Genomic DNA, 20,271 nt, shown 5'->3' on the forward strand with positions numbered 1-20,271 from the left:
AAAAATTTTTTATAAACCTTAAACGTATGGCTAATTGTGTCTTAAAATATTTAGTTAATTGGTCATAATTAGAAGTTGATTAAAATGAAAATGAAAAACACGCAAAAAAAAAAATCTCCATTCATTTTTAATTAATAATTAAAAAATTTTTCGAATTTAAAAATCTTAGTATAATTTATTTGACGCTTTCTCGAGAGTTCATTTTATCTTTTACTTTATGTGGATGTGCGTTGAATTTTTCACACCCGAAAAGTTCGTGATAGCACCGAATCATAAATTTTTTTATCGTTGACTCGTTAAAACGTCAGCAGAAAATTATTACGTGACATGAAAAGAAGGATCATGGCACGGGCTCATAAAATTCAAGACAAAAACAAAAAAATCCTACCTTGTACTTAGTGGTAAATTGAAGCCCTCTGTTGTTCATTTTTTTTTTTTTTTTTTTTTTAACAACTACATCCACGCGTTGATTTCTCTCATTATTTGATTATACTTATATCGCTACGAATATAAGGAGATTCATTAGGTAGCATTTGGAATAAGTTGAGATAGTTTTTCATTTATTTCATAGTAAATGAGATAAACATATAGCCAATAAGTTTTATAATAGGTAAAAATAATATTATTACTAGATAAATGAAAAATCCTTCCAGCAATTTCACAATATATAACAAAAATATCAAACACATTACTTTAAGTTTAAGTTTAAGCATACTCATATTTACAAATTTTTATTTGCAAATTTACGTCAGATAATTTTGCCCTAATATTTCTAATGCATCAAATAAAAACTTTCCTAATAAATTCAATTATTAACACATACATGCATTGTATATTTGATATTATGAATAGAAAGGTTTTATTATTTACCGCATTTTAAATTAGAATTCATAATAACGTTTATTTTGAAAGCAGAAAATGTAGGTTACATTTATGAATTACATCTATGAATTACAATTATTGATAATATAAAACTATCTGTTTACATTTCTTAAAAATACAGGTTAAAAAATTCTAATTTAAATGAAGTGGATATATATGAGTAGTTATAATGAAACAGTATTTCTTTAATGGAAATGTATCTTAAATTCATGTCATGCTTATATGAATAATGCGCTTCGTTAATATTCTCTAAAATATCGAAATTTTCATACTTAGAATACAAAATTTTATTCCATAAATAAAAATGAACTCCAAAAGTTCATGCGGATTAACCAATATAAATGTAAAATGCACAATGAAGTAGAATGAAATTTTCATTATTTTCAAACTATTAACATTAATTTTGCGAATGGTATGTATGAGTAAAGTTAATTTTACGTTATTCAATAAATTTCTTCCATTAAAATCTCTTCATCGTCCATTCTTATTTAAAAACTTTTTAATTGAATTTACGTATGATACATATGCCGGTCTGATAAAATCTTATCAAAGAAATTCACCTTTCAATTAGTCTGAGAATTAGAAATCCCATAATTAGGACTTCCAAACTCGCAGTGGCTTCAGCCGAAAATTCATAATTTATCGACATTTAGCAAGTTTTAATGGCAGGGACATAGAGTATGTTAAACCGGTGGTTGCAATAAGCAACGTCAAGTAGGACTTGGAAAATTTCTCAGCGTATCGCGCGTGCTCGTAACGAGCATAAGTATTAGTAACGACTCGGAGGGAGACTCGCAAACTTAAGTCTAAAGTTGCCGATCCCTTCTTTTGCTCTCTCTTTTGCTATTTTACTCGCTGTTTGTCTTTCCCCTTTATACTCATTATCCTCTTTATACGCCAGTTTGTACGTTCGATGGTGGACTCTCAATGGGAAGATCAATATGTTCTCTATACGATTCTGATTTTCCATTCTTCTTTATATTCACCCAAATAAATAATATTATACGATTAATTAAATTTATTGTACCTTGGAATAAAATAATATATTCAACAAAAGCATGAGATCTGCTTATACATAGGATAAATACTTTTAATTATGCCATATGCAGCACAATCACACTATATTATTCTAGCCTTTTCGATATAAAAGATAAAAAATGATATAATCGATTAGTTTGGCATGTGGTATAATTTAGACATAACTAAAATTACTAAACAAATTCAATATATTTAATACTATTGTATAATAAATTGAACAGATCGAAAAAAGTTTAAATGAAAATTTAAAAAAATAAAAATATATGCATTTATTGGTATTCATTTTTATTTTTATATCATATCTTACATTAATTATTAAAATTACATTAATAGTTTTCTCTGATTTAAAAATTTTAATACTAACAGTAAGAAAATTTATTGTGTATCTAGTAAAATATCTTACATATATATGTATGAATATATTTACTCTAAATATTAGTTGAAGAATTTATGTAAATTCGATATTCGATATTAAATATTAAGAATTCGCATCGCTAAAGCTTATAACATACGACATTACCAAAGACAAAATGTTTAAATCACAGAGATTGGAAATTCTACTATAAATTAGGCTTCACAAATGCTTTATGAGTATGAAACAGAGTATATATATTCTGAAAAATAATACGTGAAAAAATTCATTCGCAATTAAATTCATATACTATAGAATTATTATATTACAAAATTTTGAAAGATAGACCAGATAATATTTTTATTCTATTAATTTTTACTTGGTATTTTTATTCTCATATACGTATCACGTTTGAAATATATTTAGAATATTATTTTAAAATTTAATAATAAAAACTTTATACAAAATGCATTACAACTTTTTATGTAGAAAATTTATTTAAAAAATGCTTCAAATTAATAATTAATTCAAAATATTATAATCCATAATTAAATATTTAAAAAGTATTTTTTCCTTTGATTATAAAATTTATTTAAAAATTAAATATACTCTTTGTATATATGTGTGTGTGTGTGTGTGTGTGTGTGTGTGTGTGTGTGTGTGTGTGTGTGTGTGTGTGTGTGTGTGTTCAATAAATGTCTCTACACTGGAATGGTTTATATACATGAAATATGTATATTTTATAAAAGTCGTTTTTATCTTTACGAATTTAAGTAAACACGTGATCGTCAATTCTAATCAATGAATAATTATTCACGTGAAAACGAATGAACTAACCTTTATTTAGCTTAATATTATCTCCCAAATTCAGAAAATTTGCTAAGGAAGAAAAAGTTATTTTCATAGTTTTGAATTACATTCTTTATTTTTAGCCATCTAACAATGCAGTATTTCTTCATAATATTGCATTGTTATTTATATACTTTTTTCAAGCATCACAATACAACTACACCAAGTAAAATAAAGAAATCATGAATATTCAGAAATTGAATTGGATTATAGAAAAATATATAGATGGAAAATAAATCGATGTACTTTGATTTTTAATATTTATTATATGTCCAGCATTGGCATAGATGCATCTATTATATTGAGATACGTATATTAGATCTAATAAATAATAAAAAAAATAACAAGAAAAAATGAAGAAAAAAAAAGGAAAAATGAAGATAGCTGGAGGAAAAGGGATGTAAAGGTTAAATGTCCTTCGACGGCAGGAAATTGTACATTGGGAAATACATATAAATATAAAAGGGTCGAATAAGTATGATATACACTATATAAGTTATTTCTATGTATGGGATTATGTTATGAAATTTAAGCTTACGCATACAGATTGGTAAAAATTGTGGTAATCTTAATAAATTATGGATAGAGGGAAAATTCTGAGAAAGAAAAATAGATATTTTATAAAAAAAAAAAAAATAAAAAAAAAAAATAAATAAACTTATATAAATAAATCGCGAATCAAAAACAGCGAAAATTAATTATATCATAAACGAAATTTAAGTATGATGAAAAATTTCATATAAAAGAATGAAAAATATACATAATATTTAATAGATAAGTAAATAATAATAACAATTGTCTAAAGCTAACGAATGAATTAAAAAATATTGTGTTTCTACTTGGAAAGAAATGAACTATATTTTGAAAAGTTGTTTTAAAAATATTTTAAAAATATGTGCTACAGTATGTTTTATGCTTAATAATTATCTTGAAATTGCATGATAATAGCATACAGATAAATATATTATTTATTTATATCGATATATGTATCTATATATTCCGAAATTCTATAATATTTAACTTTATAATATTTTAATTACATTATTTATTAATTATTATTTATTTACTGTAATTGCTTATTATTAATTTAATATTTATTAATTAATTTTAAGTACTTCTCGTTCATATCTCTAATAAATATGCTTGATATTTTAGCTTTTGGAATTTCGTATCATCTATTATTTTATAACTTTGAAGATTTTAATTATTCTAAATTATTTCACTTAAATCGTCATTGTATTTAATATGGAAATATTACATTTAGTTATAAATATTAAGAATTTGTAGAAACAATTCTTTCAATTTTCAAATATAATGATAAATGAAATTGAATATCGTTAAAATAATTATTTGATGTGGAAATTTAATCAAAGCCAAACAAACAAACAAAAAAATAGATTTAATCTAAATATAAAAATAAATTAAAAATTATACAAACTTATTATCTATAGGTGAATTATACATTCAATTATTGATTTTCTTTTATTATACACTACTGACATTTAAATATTTGCTTATAGTAAATTAAAAATTCATAAAATTATCTGCATTCGCATTCAAATAAAATATTTTTCAACGAACATATGGATATTACTGAAAATTTGTCATAAAATTGTAATTACAAAAGACAGGTATTATAAAAAAAAAAGTATATTTGCTCTTTGATAGAAATTTGTATTTGATATATTGTTATGTGTGATTTTATTTAAACAATATTAATTAAAATGAAATAAAATACTGCGATGTAAATTGTAAATATCTTTAATAAAAGAATTAATATTTCAAATATAAGGATAATATACTCCATATATAATTGGAATTGTCTATTAGCTTATAATTATTCAAGAAAATTCAAGATCGATATGCATCTTGAAAAACACGTAAATTTAATCTATAAAACTTTGGATTGTAATTTATTGGGAAATAATTACCGATGATTTTAAACGAAATCTTATTAATATTCTTATAATTTACGACCAATCTGAAGTCCAGTTTAACAAATTAATTTTTTTTTCAAGTGGTGATTCATCTAATTGACATATTAAATACATTTATTTATATTTTAATTGTAAAATGAATAGAAATCAGACAGTTAATAGCCGAAAGTAACTGAGGCAGAAAATGAAGTAGGTAGAAAAAGAAGGAAAGGTATACATGTTCTCTCCTCTCGAAATTCTCGAATGCCACTTAGATAAAGGAACAAGTCTCTGGGCGTTTTCCGGTAAGAGACTCAGAGACTCTTCTTTCTCTCCGTCTGCCCTATTTTTATTTCGAGAGTCGTCCACTTTTCCGCCCTGAAGTCTAATCGCTCTCTGGGCTTCCACAACGTTCTGCATAGAAAACTTGAAAAAATTTTTGAATTGTCTATCTTTTCCCTTCTATCCTGGTAGAAAAAAAAATCAATGCTCCTAACCTCATTTTCGACGCGACTTTCAAAATTTTTTTATTCAATTTCATTATATTTCAAATAAATTCGATAATTCATATCTGCCAAATATATACCAAAATTACAGATTTCAAATTTATTTTGTTTGCCTTACTTATCCATGGCAATTTTATTTAAGTCTTTAAATTCGATTACTTTCATAGCTTTTAAATTGTTCCATTTGAAGTTTTTTGCATTCTGTTTTTTTTTCTTTTTCTTTTCTTTTCATTTTTTTTTTTTTTTCATTCAGCATAGAAAATTCTTAAACTATAAAAGTTACGATGATAAATCATCTACAAAAGTAAATAAGTACATATTTACAGATAGAATAAAATATTGTTTTAGAAAATCTTTTAAGCAATTATTATTCTACTTCATTTACATTAAACTATTATAATTAAATTATTCTAAGACAATGAATTTCACAAAAATCAAACAGCAATATTTATAAACTAATACTAAGGCTCCTTAAATAATAACATATTTGCTTCCAATTATGATCACATAGGATTACCAACTAAATAATTTATTAATTACTGTCCCATTTATTGATGAATAATTTAAGAAAGTTTTGATATTAAAGTGTTGAATTGAAAATAAGAACGAACATTGTATAATAAATGAAAGGAGTAGTACTATCAATAGGGTGCAATAAGGATTACAGAGTCGATATTCGAAATGTCGTAGTATGACCCAGATTCGTTTCTCTCTGAATTTTCAATTAAATTTATTGAATATTAGTTTTAAAAAATTTTGAATAATACATATCGATAAGTGGAAAGGAAAAAGAGCTACACAAAAAAAAATGAAGTTAATAATGGAGGAGAGGATATCAGTGAATAACGTATACTTCAAACTATCTATTTTGATGTTAACGTTCCTGTGAGAAATGTTTGAAGAGATAATTTAATAATATAGGGCCAAATCGCATTACTACATTCTATTTTAATAATAATTCGCCTATGTTGAATAAGTACTTATATCAAAGTGCTTGAAAATATTATTTTGGCCATCGTGTATATTTATATTCTCTAATTATTATTAATGAAAGAAAAAAATTGTCATTAGTACTTTTAAATATTTTATTAACATGTATAAAATGTATAAAATCCAATAAATATTTTATACACGTGCGCGTACATACGCATGTGCACATAAAATATAGATTCATTTACATTAATACGTTGGTGAACTTTTAATCGAGATATTAATTTTGTAACTTAATTTAACTGCAGACTACGGTATCAAATGAAATGATAAAATTAATCGTAGAAAATTAAATAGAAAATGAAATTATATACATATATATACAATTTCTTGACTTTTCTGCTGATACAAAAAAAAAAAAAAAAAAAAAAAAAAAATGTATACTCTACGATAAAAGAAATACTTTCGATAAAAAACAAAATTATCAAAATTTTTATGAAAAAGTATCGAATACAAGATCTTATTATTATTAAAATTTATAATATTATGAATTTATGAATTATATTCGTAATACCATGTAATATTCAAAATTTAATAATTCTTTGGGTAATTAAGAATAATAATTTAAAGCCATTTATTTTACTACTATTAGTGTTCAGCATACTATTCTGTTCATTTATACTATCATACAATAACTAGGTAAGTAATTTATATTATTATTTATATAATTGAATAATCATATTATATAAGAAATATGATGGAATTGTTTCAATCGTTTATATAGTACAAAAAACAATTATACTTATTCAATCAAATATCGTACCTCTCGTCTTTCGCTAATTTTAATTTAAGATTCGAAGCTTGTGAATTTCAAATTAGCCTAATTAATCTAAATCTCATAAATAGCTGAGTTTAATCTATACTATGCCATTTTATATGTAATACTACAAATCAATAGTTAATCCGTTTAACATTGATGAACAGTTAATCGAATAAGTTTTAGACGTTTTCGTATTCATTCGATTAATTGGTAGAATAGTTATGCGAGAAAATCTTTAAAACAGAAGAACAAATTCGTGAATAAACGAAGGATCACAGTCTTGGAAAATCAATTCAACTAACGTTAAAGTACACTTTATGATATTGGTATGTTAATGAGAGCGATTTCAGTATTGATATGAATTATCTAAAGTAGAAGATATAAATCGTAATAGTAAGCAATGGCATGATTGATCGTTTTTCATCCCATCAATTCATTGACTATTTCTCCATAACAAATATGCAAGTAGATATCATGCTGGGCGTTGCTCGTAACAACATTAGATTTACGAGAGTTCAGTTTTCAAACCTTAATTTTCATAAAGTGCTCGTATGAGCAAGGCCCAATGCTTCTAGCGACCTCGTAACGTGCATTAACGAGTGTAACCATCGATGCCCCCGTACACTCCATATCTCACTAACCCCCCCCCCCCCCCCACCCCCAACACCACATCAAATCAATATCTAATTATCTTTTGACAACCTGTTCTCCAAGTTTTACTTTTTCTTCCTCATCCCGTGCGCACCAAATGCTACGCTTTATTATATTCGCCAGTCACACCAAATTTCCTTCCACCTACTCCATTCTCACTAGACTGCATGGTGTTCGCTCACTTGTGTGCGCCTAATACGAGCTTAGAGTTCAAAAAAAAAAAAATGTTTATATAATGAGTTCGTAATGCCTAATAATTGTTTATTAATATACTTATTAATTTCATAAGAGCGCCCATATTTTAGCATTAAAATTATAATTACGCCATCTCTCTTTCAAAATCAAATTGTAAATTAATCTATTATTATCGAAAGAGAGCGAGAGAGAGAGAGAGAGAGAGAGAGAGAGAGAAAGAGTCTTACCGCATTACTATATCTCATTGCAAATGTATTCTATAAAATACGGCGATGGAAGTGTATGGAATGAAATTTTCAAGCACTATAAGCTTTCATGAAATAGAGAATAAATAAATCAATTTAGACTTGCTAGAAATTACAGACTTCACTAATGTTAAAAGCAATTTAGCATTATTCAAGTTTATTTAACTTTATTTCTTTATATAAAATATATACGCTTTTTCCTTAGTGGTTATCTCACCATATCTATTACAGCATATAAGTGATTTACATCATTTACACTCACACACACACACACACACACACACACGCACTCACGCTTATATATATATACATATATATTTAACCAAATATAAAATATAGAATATTTTACATTTTACTACTAATATTTATATCCAAGTTGCATTAACTCTAAAAAGCTTTGAATAAATTTATTTCTTAATAGAATTACCATTTTCGAAATATTTTAGTATTTATTACATATTATAAAAGCAACTCTACAAATATTCTGATAAAGAACAATAATTATGCCTGCTCTTTTTGAACAATCTAATTTTTATTTTATCATAAATTTACTAATAAAATATCGATTAAAGCATAAATCTATTATACTAAGATGCTTAGAAAATTATAAACAATGGCGTCTGTACAAAAATTGTTACTAATTTTTTTCTTTTGTTTTTTTTCTAAATATTTTTAAAATAAAATGTCTTCAAAGTGTCCTTTTAAATTTCAATCCAATTATTGCTATTAATTAACAAAGAATAATTACGTAAGAATACATGCGCGAGCTGAATATTTATCCTATTTATATATGTAAGGATGTAAAGAATTTAATGCGTACCAGTACATAAATTAGGTAGATTTTAGGTAAATTCGATGTACTTTATAACATTTGAAATCTATTGTAGACTCCCATAAGCATTATTAATAGTATATTATTGTAAAAATAATTAAGTAAATATGAAGTGTAATAACTTGTTCTAATAACTGGTTGTATATAATAAATAATACTATGGTTTTTATAAATTTAAGAACTAGTTTCTTCAATATTTTCGCGATATTTATATTGAAAATCATAAAAATATGTTTTCGTCAGTTTTTACAACACATTCTAGGATCAAATATAATAACTAACAAACCACCTCACAATATCTAAAGAATTTATGGACTATATTATACTTCTGTTTATTCGTGTTAGTAGGATTCATAAAGCAAAAAAAAAAAAACAAAAAACCAAAAAAAAACGCATAAATAAGTTAAAAAAATAGATAAACTTTTCGAATATTAAATGATTAAAAATTTATGGCATAGATGTGCAAAAAAATAAAAAAAATTTAATTGCCAACAAAATATTATTTAATAAAGCTATAATACTACGAATTTGTAATATTATTGTAAAATATATTACATTATTTTAAATTTTTAAAATCCTGCTTTTATGTATTATTTTCATAATGAAATACGTAAAATGATCGATTATTATAAAAATAAATGAGTCCATGTAGAGCTTTATGTTATACAAAATAAATTCTTAACATTGAAGTTTTGCTGTTTCTGAAATCGTGTTATACCATTGTTTTTTTCTTATTATTCGTAACAAATTCTACCTAATATCAAATAACTAATTCGGCATAAGAAACGACCACCAAAAATAAATATTTTTTAACTTTGAATTGTCAGAAAGCTAAGAAATATTCTTTAATAAATTATAAAATGTAGATATTAAAAAAGTAATATGTGTCATCGTATATAATTATAAAACTCTATTTTATTTGTTACAGTATCTGTTTATTTCAATAAAAATAAAACCTTTTCTAATAATTTAAAAATACGAAATAATAAATATTAAATAATAAATAATAAAATGAAAGTTTTCGACGTACAATAAGTACATTACGAATACTCATATAGAATCAATGATATTACCGAAATATCATTAGTACTAAATTGTTTAAACTCCACCCGATAAATCGAGATTATTAAAGTATTATTAAACTCGATGTTAATAACAAAAGAAAAAAAAGTTAGCGGTGTAGAATTCAATATAAAATTATTTTGAACAACTAAAGCCAAGAGTTAATGTGTCAAGTAATAACGAATATCGAAAAACTAAACTGATTAATTTTACATTCGACATATAAAATTACAAAATACTATTTCATTTATTATAAATTATTTAACTAGTCTAATAATAGTGCATATTAAAAAAATTATTACATTGCATTGTTAATTGCATAACTTACTTTATAATTAAATATAAAATGTTCGATTTTTCCTACATTCAAAGATATTTCTTTAATGTGAAAGTCTACTTGTTTATTACAATAATCATACTTAAAAGTATCATAGTAAACTATCACACTTAACTACCACAATTAAAAACGAATATTCACACACGCATATATAATTAATTTTAAAAAATACAATGATAAAAATAAATCACTTATAAGTGTAAATTTCTAGAATGAAAGTACAGAATTGAAAATAATAAAGTATGAAAAACAATTTCTAATTTTTTAAAACATTTCTTCAAGGCATTAAAATAATAAATATATTTTTTAATCAAAGCTTCCGCATTAAAATTTCCATTTATCTCGTTTTCCATTTCAGCATCTTTCGATATTCGTACTTTTCAAGCTTCTATACGACTCCAGAATACAAACAGAAAATGCCTCAACGTTTAATCTAAAAGGAGACGCTCAAAAATTTTTACTAAACAGATTGCTCATCTATAAGTACTGCTGTAAGTAATTTATCAAATACAGGATTTTTCTTACGTTTTCTTAAGATTTAAATGAATTGGATTTCATTGGGTGAATTTACCATTTCTTTATGATTTTTTTTTTTTTTTTTTTTTTTTTATACCTTTTACGCGAAAACGACAGATTTGTAAATGGCTTTCAGTTTTGCAAATAGTAACGAGTAGATAACTAAATTGACATTAAACAAATGATTAAGAAAAATAATTTAATTTCTTCATTCTGTAAAATTAATATGTAAATATATGTATGATCAATGACACACGTTGCATTTAACAAACATCAAAAGTCTTAGTAAACTTTAATAGAATCCTGTATGAGTATAGCAACAATTATTCATGCGAAATAAAATAACAGAAATAAATTATATTTTACCCATAAATTTTTGAAATAAATATTGACTATAAACGATCACGCGAGCCCATAAATAATAATCCTTACATATTTATAACGTACAAATTATTAATTATATAATTATAATAATAATCCGAAACTCAATGTCCTTAGAAATATCGTTATTAAGTATAAATAAAATTTAAGTTTTTTTAATTAATTATGTGTATGTTGCATTTTGGGTATAATTTTGAATTTTTACCGTAGGAATATGAGTTTTATAAATTTGATTTTACAGCAACTAAATATATGATTTTCTAATTATATTCGATTAATTAGCTTTCCTTTCATATATTTGACCATCTAAACAAATGTATATCTTCATACGTAATTCCTCCATACTTTGTATTTGTAATTTTAAATAGTATTTGTAATTTACATACAATACCTTAGCGACTATACTAATTAATTTAATGTAATATTTAAATAAATAATTATTCATTCACAAATAAAATTGAATTACTCAAACTAATTATTATTTAAAATTTATACAAAGTACTATTTAATTTTAATTCTTAAATGTCGAAACTGCATGAGATAATTCCTATAATTTTGTAAATATAGTCTTTATAACATTAAATATATGTAACTATAGATATATTACAAATAAATAGAAATAAATAAATAAATAAATAAATAATAACATTAAATGTTAATGTAATCTGTGAATATATTACTTACTCTACAATTCATTATTGTAAAAATCAACATCGGTTTTGTACATTTATTTTTATACTTTTAATAAAATATTCGATTCAATTATTCATTTACTCTGTATACTATCAGAAATTGAGTTTCTTATCGTGAATAATTTAGGTGAAATTTACGTTCAAGCTATTATAACGACATTGTAAAACAACCAGATACCATTTATATTGATAAAATATGTGCTGTATAGCGTAACCAAAGATAAAAAATTTGAATTTATGAATTATAATTTAATTATTTAACAGAATTTTTGTTCAATTTTATATAAAATTTACTTTCATATGATGGTTTTATTACACTATCAGAGAAAGAATATAAGTAAATATATTTTATTATATATTCTTCTATATGTATTATAGTTTCTTTTGGTATTCGATTGCTCTTTTGTTAATACGTTACGTTGATGTATATAATAAGATAAAGTTTATGAAATTATTAACAAACAGTTGACAGGGAAAAACTAGGTGTTTCATAAAATTGAGCTTTAGCTCCCTGGAACTGCATATAATAAACTTTTCTTTAATGCAAATAATAAGCAGAATGTTTTTAATTGACATACTCTTTCGTCTTATATAATTATAGTTTGTTTTTTTGTTTTTTTTTGTTTTTTTTGTTTTTGAACAGATCAGGTCAATTACTTTTGACTGATTTATAAAACTATAAACGACATGTTAACGCTTATTTATAATAAACATTGTTCACACTAAAAAGAAACATCGACCTCCCGTAAATAAATTAATTCGCCGAAGCGCGTTACATCTATGAGCCTCGGCTTACTTCCTTTTTTCTTCCATTCTCAATGTCCATGGAGCGTTTTAACGAGATAAGCAAGAGACCAAATCGATAGTTTGGTTCATCGCATGAAAGGAGATATACATAAGCACATTGGCCAACTTCCTTCTATTTATTTAGTCAATGAGCAAAAACGGCCGCTGCTGGAAAACGCAGAATATTATATACCGGCTGTTCTTGTAATATTTTCTCCTTTATTTCTCATTGAAGCAGACAGTGAATATTTTATGAAATTTGCAACTCACAAGCCTTGAGTGCGTAGACTTTCACGCCAAAGTAAACAGTGTAAATTATCGTAAATATGTATGCGGGCATGTGCATGCAGTGGTCCCTACCTCCACGTCAATATCTAATTGAAAGAGTAAACATATGTCGGGTTCATAAATAGTTTTCTTGGAAGCAAAATATTCAAGGAAATCGGCATTCGACGTACGAAGAACGAGTGTATAGTTGAATACTGAGAAACTAAATAAATGCCTTCCAACTCCTACGAAACCGCCATTTTCCGGATATATTAAAAAAAGAATAAAGAATAAAGAAAAACGTGAAAAGAAAGAACAAGTTTCTATTAAAATTATTGCAATTATTACAAAGTTATTGTTAAAATTATCGGCTAAACGTGCAAAAATCAATAAATTTAATCTTATTTTATTTTTCTTCTCTCTCCGATGGTCAATTATTATTTTAAATTAAAATTTGAATTTAGCTTATTATTTAAACTTCGTTTCTTATTAACTTCCTTCCAATGAAAAATCCACAATTTTTATTGATTTCATAACTTTTCTTATGACAAAACATATTTAATAATATATTGAGAACTTTCATTTGTCCTCTGAATTTTCCATAATATCAAATACGCGCCCACATACACACGCGCGCGCGCCCCTGCAATTTGTAAAATTAATATTTAATATTCAATATAACTAATAATTATTAATATTTCTGATTAATGTCCTCAATAAAACTATTATTTATCGACATAGAAATGACTAGAACCGAACATAATTTCCGTGTACGTGTGAATGCGAATGCGAATTTTGAATTTCGTAAAACTTTATTAAATATAAAATAGTGTTTGTTATTTATTTCTGCTGTTTAATAATAACAATTTGTAAAATCGTATGTTAAACAGAAGTGATCAAATAATTTATAAGAACATAATAGAAACATGATAATTTAATAAAATTAAACATTAAGAATTAATACATGTTCATTTAAAACTTTATCAATATTAGCAAACGTTTATGGATAATTGATAAACTTTAATAATATAATACATTTTATTTCAATGAAATAAACATAAATTCATTTTTAACAAAGAATTCATCTGATTAATCATATATAATATTACATACGATGTAAATATCAAAATGTTAAGCATTATTTTATGCGTAAAATTATTTTGCTTACGCTTCGTCGTCACAATACGAGAATAAACCATTGTAATACCATGTTTAATAAGATAATAAAATCCTTTTCTTCCTTCGTATTCATGAGAACTGAATTGTTAAACCTATTTAATTAAAATGTTTAATTAAAATTTAATTATAATTATCATTATATAAAAAAGAGAAAAAAAATTATTAAACTAAGCCGTTGGTAAATATTTTATGTTATTCCCTAGATACGCGTATGTATGAAATAACTAAAAATTCTTTTTCTTACGATATTCTTCTCTTATACGCGTTTTGTCTTTAATTGACTTATGCTATGCAAAAAATTATATAGTAATTTTTATGTTTTAATTTGCTTTGATGAACAGCGTTAATGATTTCTTCCTTTTTTCTATTTAAATATAATTGTTAATTTAAATATGTACGTTACTTGCGTGCCTGTTGTATTTATGTTTGCATTTATATCTACGGATATGTGTCGGTCATGTATAGGCATGTATATATATATATATATATATATATATATCTCACTCTCCCATTCCACCTTTACATTCTCTCTTTCTTACCTTCTCTCTCTCTCTCTCTCTCTCTCTCTCTCTCTCTCTCTCTCTCTCTCTTGCTCTTTGGTATAATAAATGTATACGTTTGCGTGTTAACTCAAACTCTTACAAAGGATTTTTTTTTTATTTGACAGACAATAATATTTTAGTTTGGAAAATGAAAAATTTCAAATATCTAACGAATAAGAGAAATAATCTGTGTACGTTTACGCGGATATTTAAGTGTTTAAATAAAAAAATTAAAAAAAATCAATTATTAAATTATCGAGATTTGTTATTAAGTGCAGTCAATTAACAATGTGCGATAATAATTTTAATAATATTAATCGTAGTATTAAACTTTCAGGTTATAGTAAAAAGTAATTTTACAATATAAAAAAGCCATTTAACAAATTAATGTAGTATGGATGGTTATTACTTAATTTGACGTTCTAATTGAGTTTGCGTGATGAAATTTTTAATTCAATCGTTAAGTACATTGAATGAGATGGTCCCCATGAACATTCTAGACCGCTAATATGTTATAACTCAATTTTTCTTACGTTCTATTATAATTCTTAGAGAGGGAGATAGATAGAGAGAGAGAGAGAGAGAGAGAGAGAGAGAGAGAAAGAGAGGAATGAGGGGTATGTCGCCCTTTAACGGCTCACTGCATATAAAAATATATACCCGTTCGTAAGCGGGCGCGCACGCCCGTATGTATTACACAGGACATTTTATATGTATAAGGGATACATCGAATCCCGTGGACCTCGTCGGATTATAGGGCGGTGCTCAATTTTTCATCTTCAGCGCACCATCAACGCCCAACATCATTAAACTACATGCTTGCAAGCTTACTTTTCTGCGGCCACAGCAGAGCATGGCTGCTGCGATGTCGCGGCTGGACAGCGAGGACGACTGGAGGTGAGGCTGGTGGCAAATGTAATTGAGTCTCGCTCCCCCGTCCCCGTACAACTGCAACAGGCGCACCTGCAGCGGTGGATGCTGCCGCTGATGTTGCCGCTCCACCGGCACCTCCTCTCGATCCCTTTGCCCTTGACCGACACCGACTTGACCACCGTACTTGATGCGCACGTGTTTTCGCCACTGCATGAGTCCGGTGCGTCATGCCCTCTTCCTGCCAATAAGATCAATTTATTATACTCTTCGCTACCAGCGATACATAGAGGGGGTGGAGGGGGAGGGGTGATGAAGCGCCGGGTTGACATTAACTTTACGCCGTTATTAAGATCGTCGATTGACTATTCGAAGATTAAATCTGCGGTTATATGAGAAAGTGCAACTGCGTCCCTTAATAACACTGCTGTTGATTGTCTTTGTCGTTTGAAGGAAGCATTTGAAAGAGGAAATCCTCGCTCGTCTAGTTTATAACTTTTATAAAGTTTGATAAATTGAGATTTTGATAGGGGCGGGGAATCTAAATATCATCAAATTTCTTAAATATAAGCGGTCTTAAAATGTAATTCACATGTCATGTAAAATATAAATTTTTATAGTTAATAAAATGTTTGTAAAATTCTTATTGTCCTGGTAGAGAATAATACAATTTTAAAGAAACTATTGAAAAGTTTAATTTTAATTCGTTAGATTCTTAATTATATGATTGGCAAATTATCCAGGCCATAAGTTTCACAAAATTAATAATACATGAGGATAAATTACTTGTTTATCATTCATAGATCAAAATTTGTATATTTGTGTGTGAATATATATATATATATATATATATATATATATATAATTATTTTGCTCTTATAATACGTTCATTCATTCGGACAGGCAAATATGAATTTATACGCAAAGGTCGGGTAGGATTAATATGTCTAGTCGAAATAGTTGACCACTGCTTATTAATGCTTAAGCCGAGATAAAGGAGGAAGAGTACCGTCCAAATAGTTTCGATACAAATAGTTACGACGGCCATCGCCCTCTTATTGTTCGTCACATTGTACATTTGTAATTCGGTTCGGCGATAATTCTATACACCTCGCTTAAACGCTCATGCTCGTTTCATTCGCAAGTTAGTTAATCATTGTCTCCCGCCATTCCATTCAATAGTTAGTTTATTTGCTGAATTCCTTGGAATCTCGTCGTTGATACGCCTTTCTCAATGCTAACGCATAACCCTTTCGCGATTTCTCCAATGAACTCAATCTGCTTATAGAGTTGTCTAGCCTTTAAATTTTTCAACGCTTGACTATTCTTGGTCTTATCTTTTATGAGCTATTAACCTTGAACTGGAAGGAAGTGCTCTTTAGGGAGCACACGTGATATGAGATATACTACTTTCTGTCTCTCTCTCTCTCTCTCACACACACTCACTCTCACTCTCTATCTCTCTCTTTGTCTAGCAAGTATATATCGTCTTTTTATACTCCAGTGCTTTTCTTATTACCATAATAATGTAAATTCAAAACAAAACTCGTCCTTAGCGTGAGTACGAAAATCGAAATTTATCGCTTATCATCCGAATATTACATACACAAATCTTCGTGTTTCTTCACCTATGTGCCGAGCTATTCGTGTCTCGATTAATCTGATCGTACAAAGTTTCTCATAGTTTCAGAAATACGTATTAAAATGGCAGTTACATTCTCGCTAGTTAGTTGCGATCCAAACTGCTTCAATAATGAAACAATACGTTACGTTTTACGTTCTTAAGAATACAGAAATAGTTCGACGACTATTCTTACGTTACAATTACGTTAATATATATATATATATATATATATATATATATATATATATATATATTAAGTTTGTACATATTATTTCACTGAAAAATAATAGTATTAAATTGAAAAATCGTTACCTCTAACGATCTATCCAAGTATACAGTGGCTATTATTCCACTTTCATTGACTTCAATTAATATAAATACATATATTATAATCAACGTTCTTATATTAATATTTAATTTGATTTTATTTGATTATACATTGTACTAAATCTTTTTTTTTTTTTAAATAAAAAAATATCTATTTTATTTAAAATTGCTATTCCCATGCATTAAACTTGTTTACGTGATTTATACTTTAAAAACATTAATTAACAAATAATTCGTTTCTAAATTATAATTGCTTTAGTATATATTCAAACCATTATTAAGTTTTCTCAAACTAAATTCGTAAGATTTATGAATTTTTTTCAATGCCTATAAAAAATTAACGATGAAAATTGTGCAAAAAATAAAAATCATACCTTTATAATTTTATCGAAATTCAAATTTATCCTTATCATAATTTAGTTTATTTCATCGGTACATAATGTTTTCACGAAAATAAATTATTTTTAATGAGAAATGATTTTGAATTTTATTAACTGAAAATTTACCAACACCTCAATAATATTAATAATTATATCAATTGTCAAATTTATTTTCTACGTCTACGTTTGCAAAACATATCGCACGTTTCAGTTTCGTCAAATGAATAAGATTTAACCATTTCGTGATAATTAATATGATCACTCTAAGCAGAGTATTATGCCATACCGTATAAATAATTAAAAAAAATTGAAAATCATTAATTAGTAAACTTACTGAAATAGCAAGCATTAAAATTCATAATTGTCTATTTTTATCTTTTTGCCTTTATTATAGGACATAAATATTCAACAATTATAAAAGATAAAATTTAAGCGATCCATATTTTATCTACATGTAGACAAAGAATCCCATATATATTTTAGGTCAGTAGGTCAGCAAGCATAGGCGTATTTTTTAATGAAATTTTTCAAACTTTGATCTCTTCTTTTCGTTCTTCCTTATATGCTATAAAAGGAGAATAAAGATGAAAAGAGAAAAGAGAACTATTAAGCGGAAAACACGGGAAAATGCCAGCATAATCCTCGGAAAAATACCTTTTATGAAGTGACTTATGATGAAAGTAAAAAGAAAGGCCTACAAATAGGTGTGTAAGCATAATATAGGAAGGCAAAGATAACAACATAGAAAACTTCTGGTTCCCTCGGTGGTATAAAATATTGGTTTTCCATTTCTCGTAATTTTCCTTCGTAAAATGTGGTAAATCATTGAATCTACTGACTATGAGTTATTAAGGCACTTTCAATATCTTTCTCCTATTTTAATATATTATTGTAATTTATATACTCGCCAAGCCAAGTTTCTTCAATCCATCCTTTTCTTCCAAGTTTCTTCGATCCATTGCCTTTTCTCAATACATATTGTCGATCACATAAAGCTTGATCAGCGAAGCATCATACTATAATATCTATCATGTTTTTCCAATTGTATAGTTATTATATTTATTTACTATCATTATTACTCTATATATTATTATTTAACTTTTAGCTATGAATTTTCAAATAGTAGTAGGCGTAGATGTAATACTTTTAATTTGCAATTTACAGACAGTCATCAATATTTTATATTGTCAACATCATAATGAATATTAGACAATACACTAAATTATTTAGGTAATGGAATAATGAAAAATATTCTAATGATTAACAATAATATTAGAATAATATATAAAGATATAAATAAAAAATAAATAATAGAAAAATTATATACACATACAAAACATAGGTACACAGACAAATAACCGTTCACACACGCGTGTATGTGTGCGTGTGTGTGTGCGTTCACGTACGAATAAAGTAATATATATGTATTAATGACATTTTGTAATATTAATATTTTTCAGTCATTTCATTAATTTTTTATCGTGAAGAGGAAGTTATATAATATCAAAATTATTTTTAATAGCTAATATCATTCAGTATAATACAATATAAGTTAACATTAAATAATAAGTATGTAATATAATAATTTAACGTTTAATAATTTTATTATTATTTTTTTAATGAAATTAACGTCAATTTATTTACATGCAAGTGAAATTTATTCGTGCAACTAAATTGGCATTATTTTTAAATCGACCAATAAAAGATAAAGTATATTTTTCATAAATTAAATTTTTTAAAGTTATTAATATCAAAAGTTGAAGAAAATTAATAAATATTACGCATGAATATGTACAATTATTATTGAAATTGTTGAAATTTATTCGAGTCGATATTACCAAGAAAAATATGCTATGCTCGTAATTTTAATAATGAGGAAAACTCTTCCAATAAAAATATTATATTTATATAACCAATTCAATTTTCTTTCTAAACAGAATAATTCGTCTAAAACATATAAAGTAAGTTGGCAAAAATGTTCGCAAACAAAAAGTTAAAGTAAAATTTCATTCGATATAATTAACCAAATTCAAAGAAGTTCTATTATAAAAGTGATCGCCTGATGTATTAAGTTTTATTGGTAAAGCTGATA

At 25.9% G+C, this 20,271-nt stretch overlaps 1 protein-coding gene across 1 annotated transcript in view; it reads right to left on the bottom strand.

The window, feature by feature from the left end:
* RhoGAP100F (Rho GTPase activating protein at 100F) overlaps positions 1–15,876 on the bottom strand; it is a 67,370-nt gene extending 51,494 nt beyond the window's left edge. Inside the window, exon 1 of the mRNA XM_011500960.1 lies at positions 15,810–15,876. Within this exon, the coding sequence (XP_011499262.1) occupies positions 15,810–15,833 (24 nt within the window). The 5' untranslated portion in view covers positions 15,834–15,876. The remainder of the gene's footprint in view (positions 1–15,809) is intronic.
* Positions 15,877–20,271: the final 4,395 nt, after the last annotated feature.

The sequence above is a fragment of the Ceratosolen solmsi genome, unplaced genomic scaffold (genome assembly GCF_000503995.2).
Source record: "Ceratosolen solmsi marchali unplaced genomic scaffold, CerSol_1.0 scaffold27, whole genome shotgun sequence".
Classification (NCBI taxonomy): domain Eukaryota; kingdom Metazoa; phylum Arthropoda; class Insecta; order Hymenoptera; family Agaonidae; genus Ceratosolen; species Ceratosolen solmsi.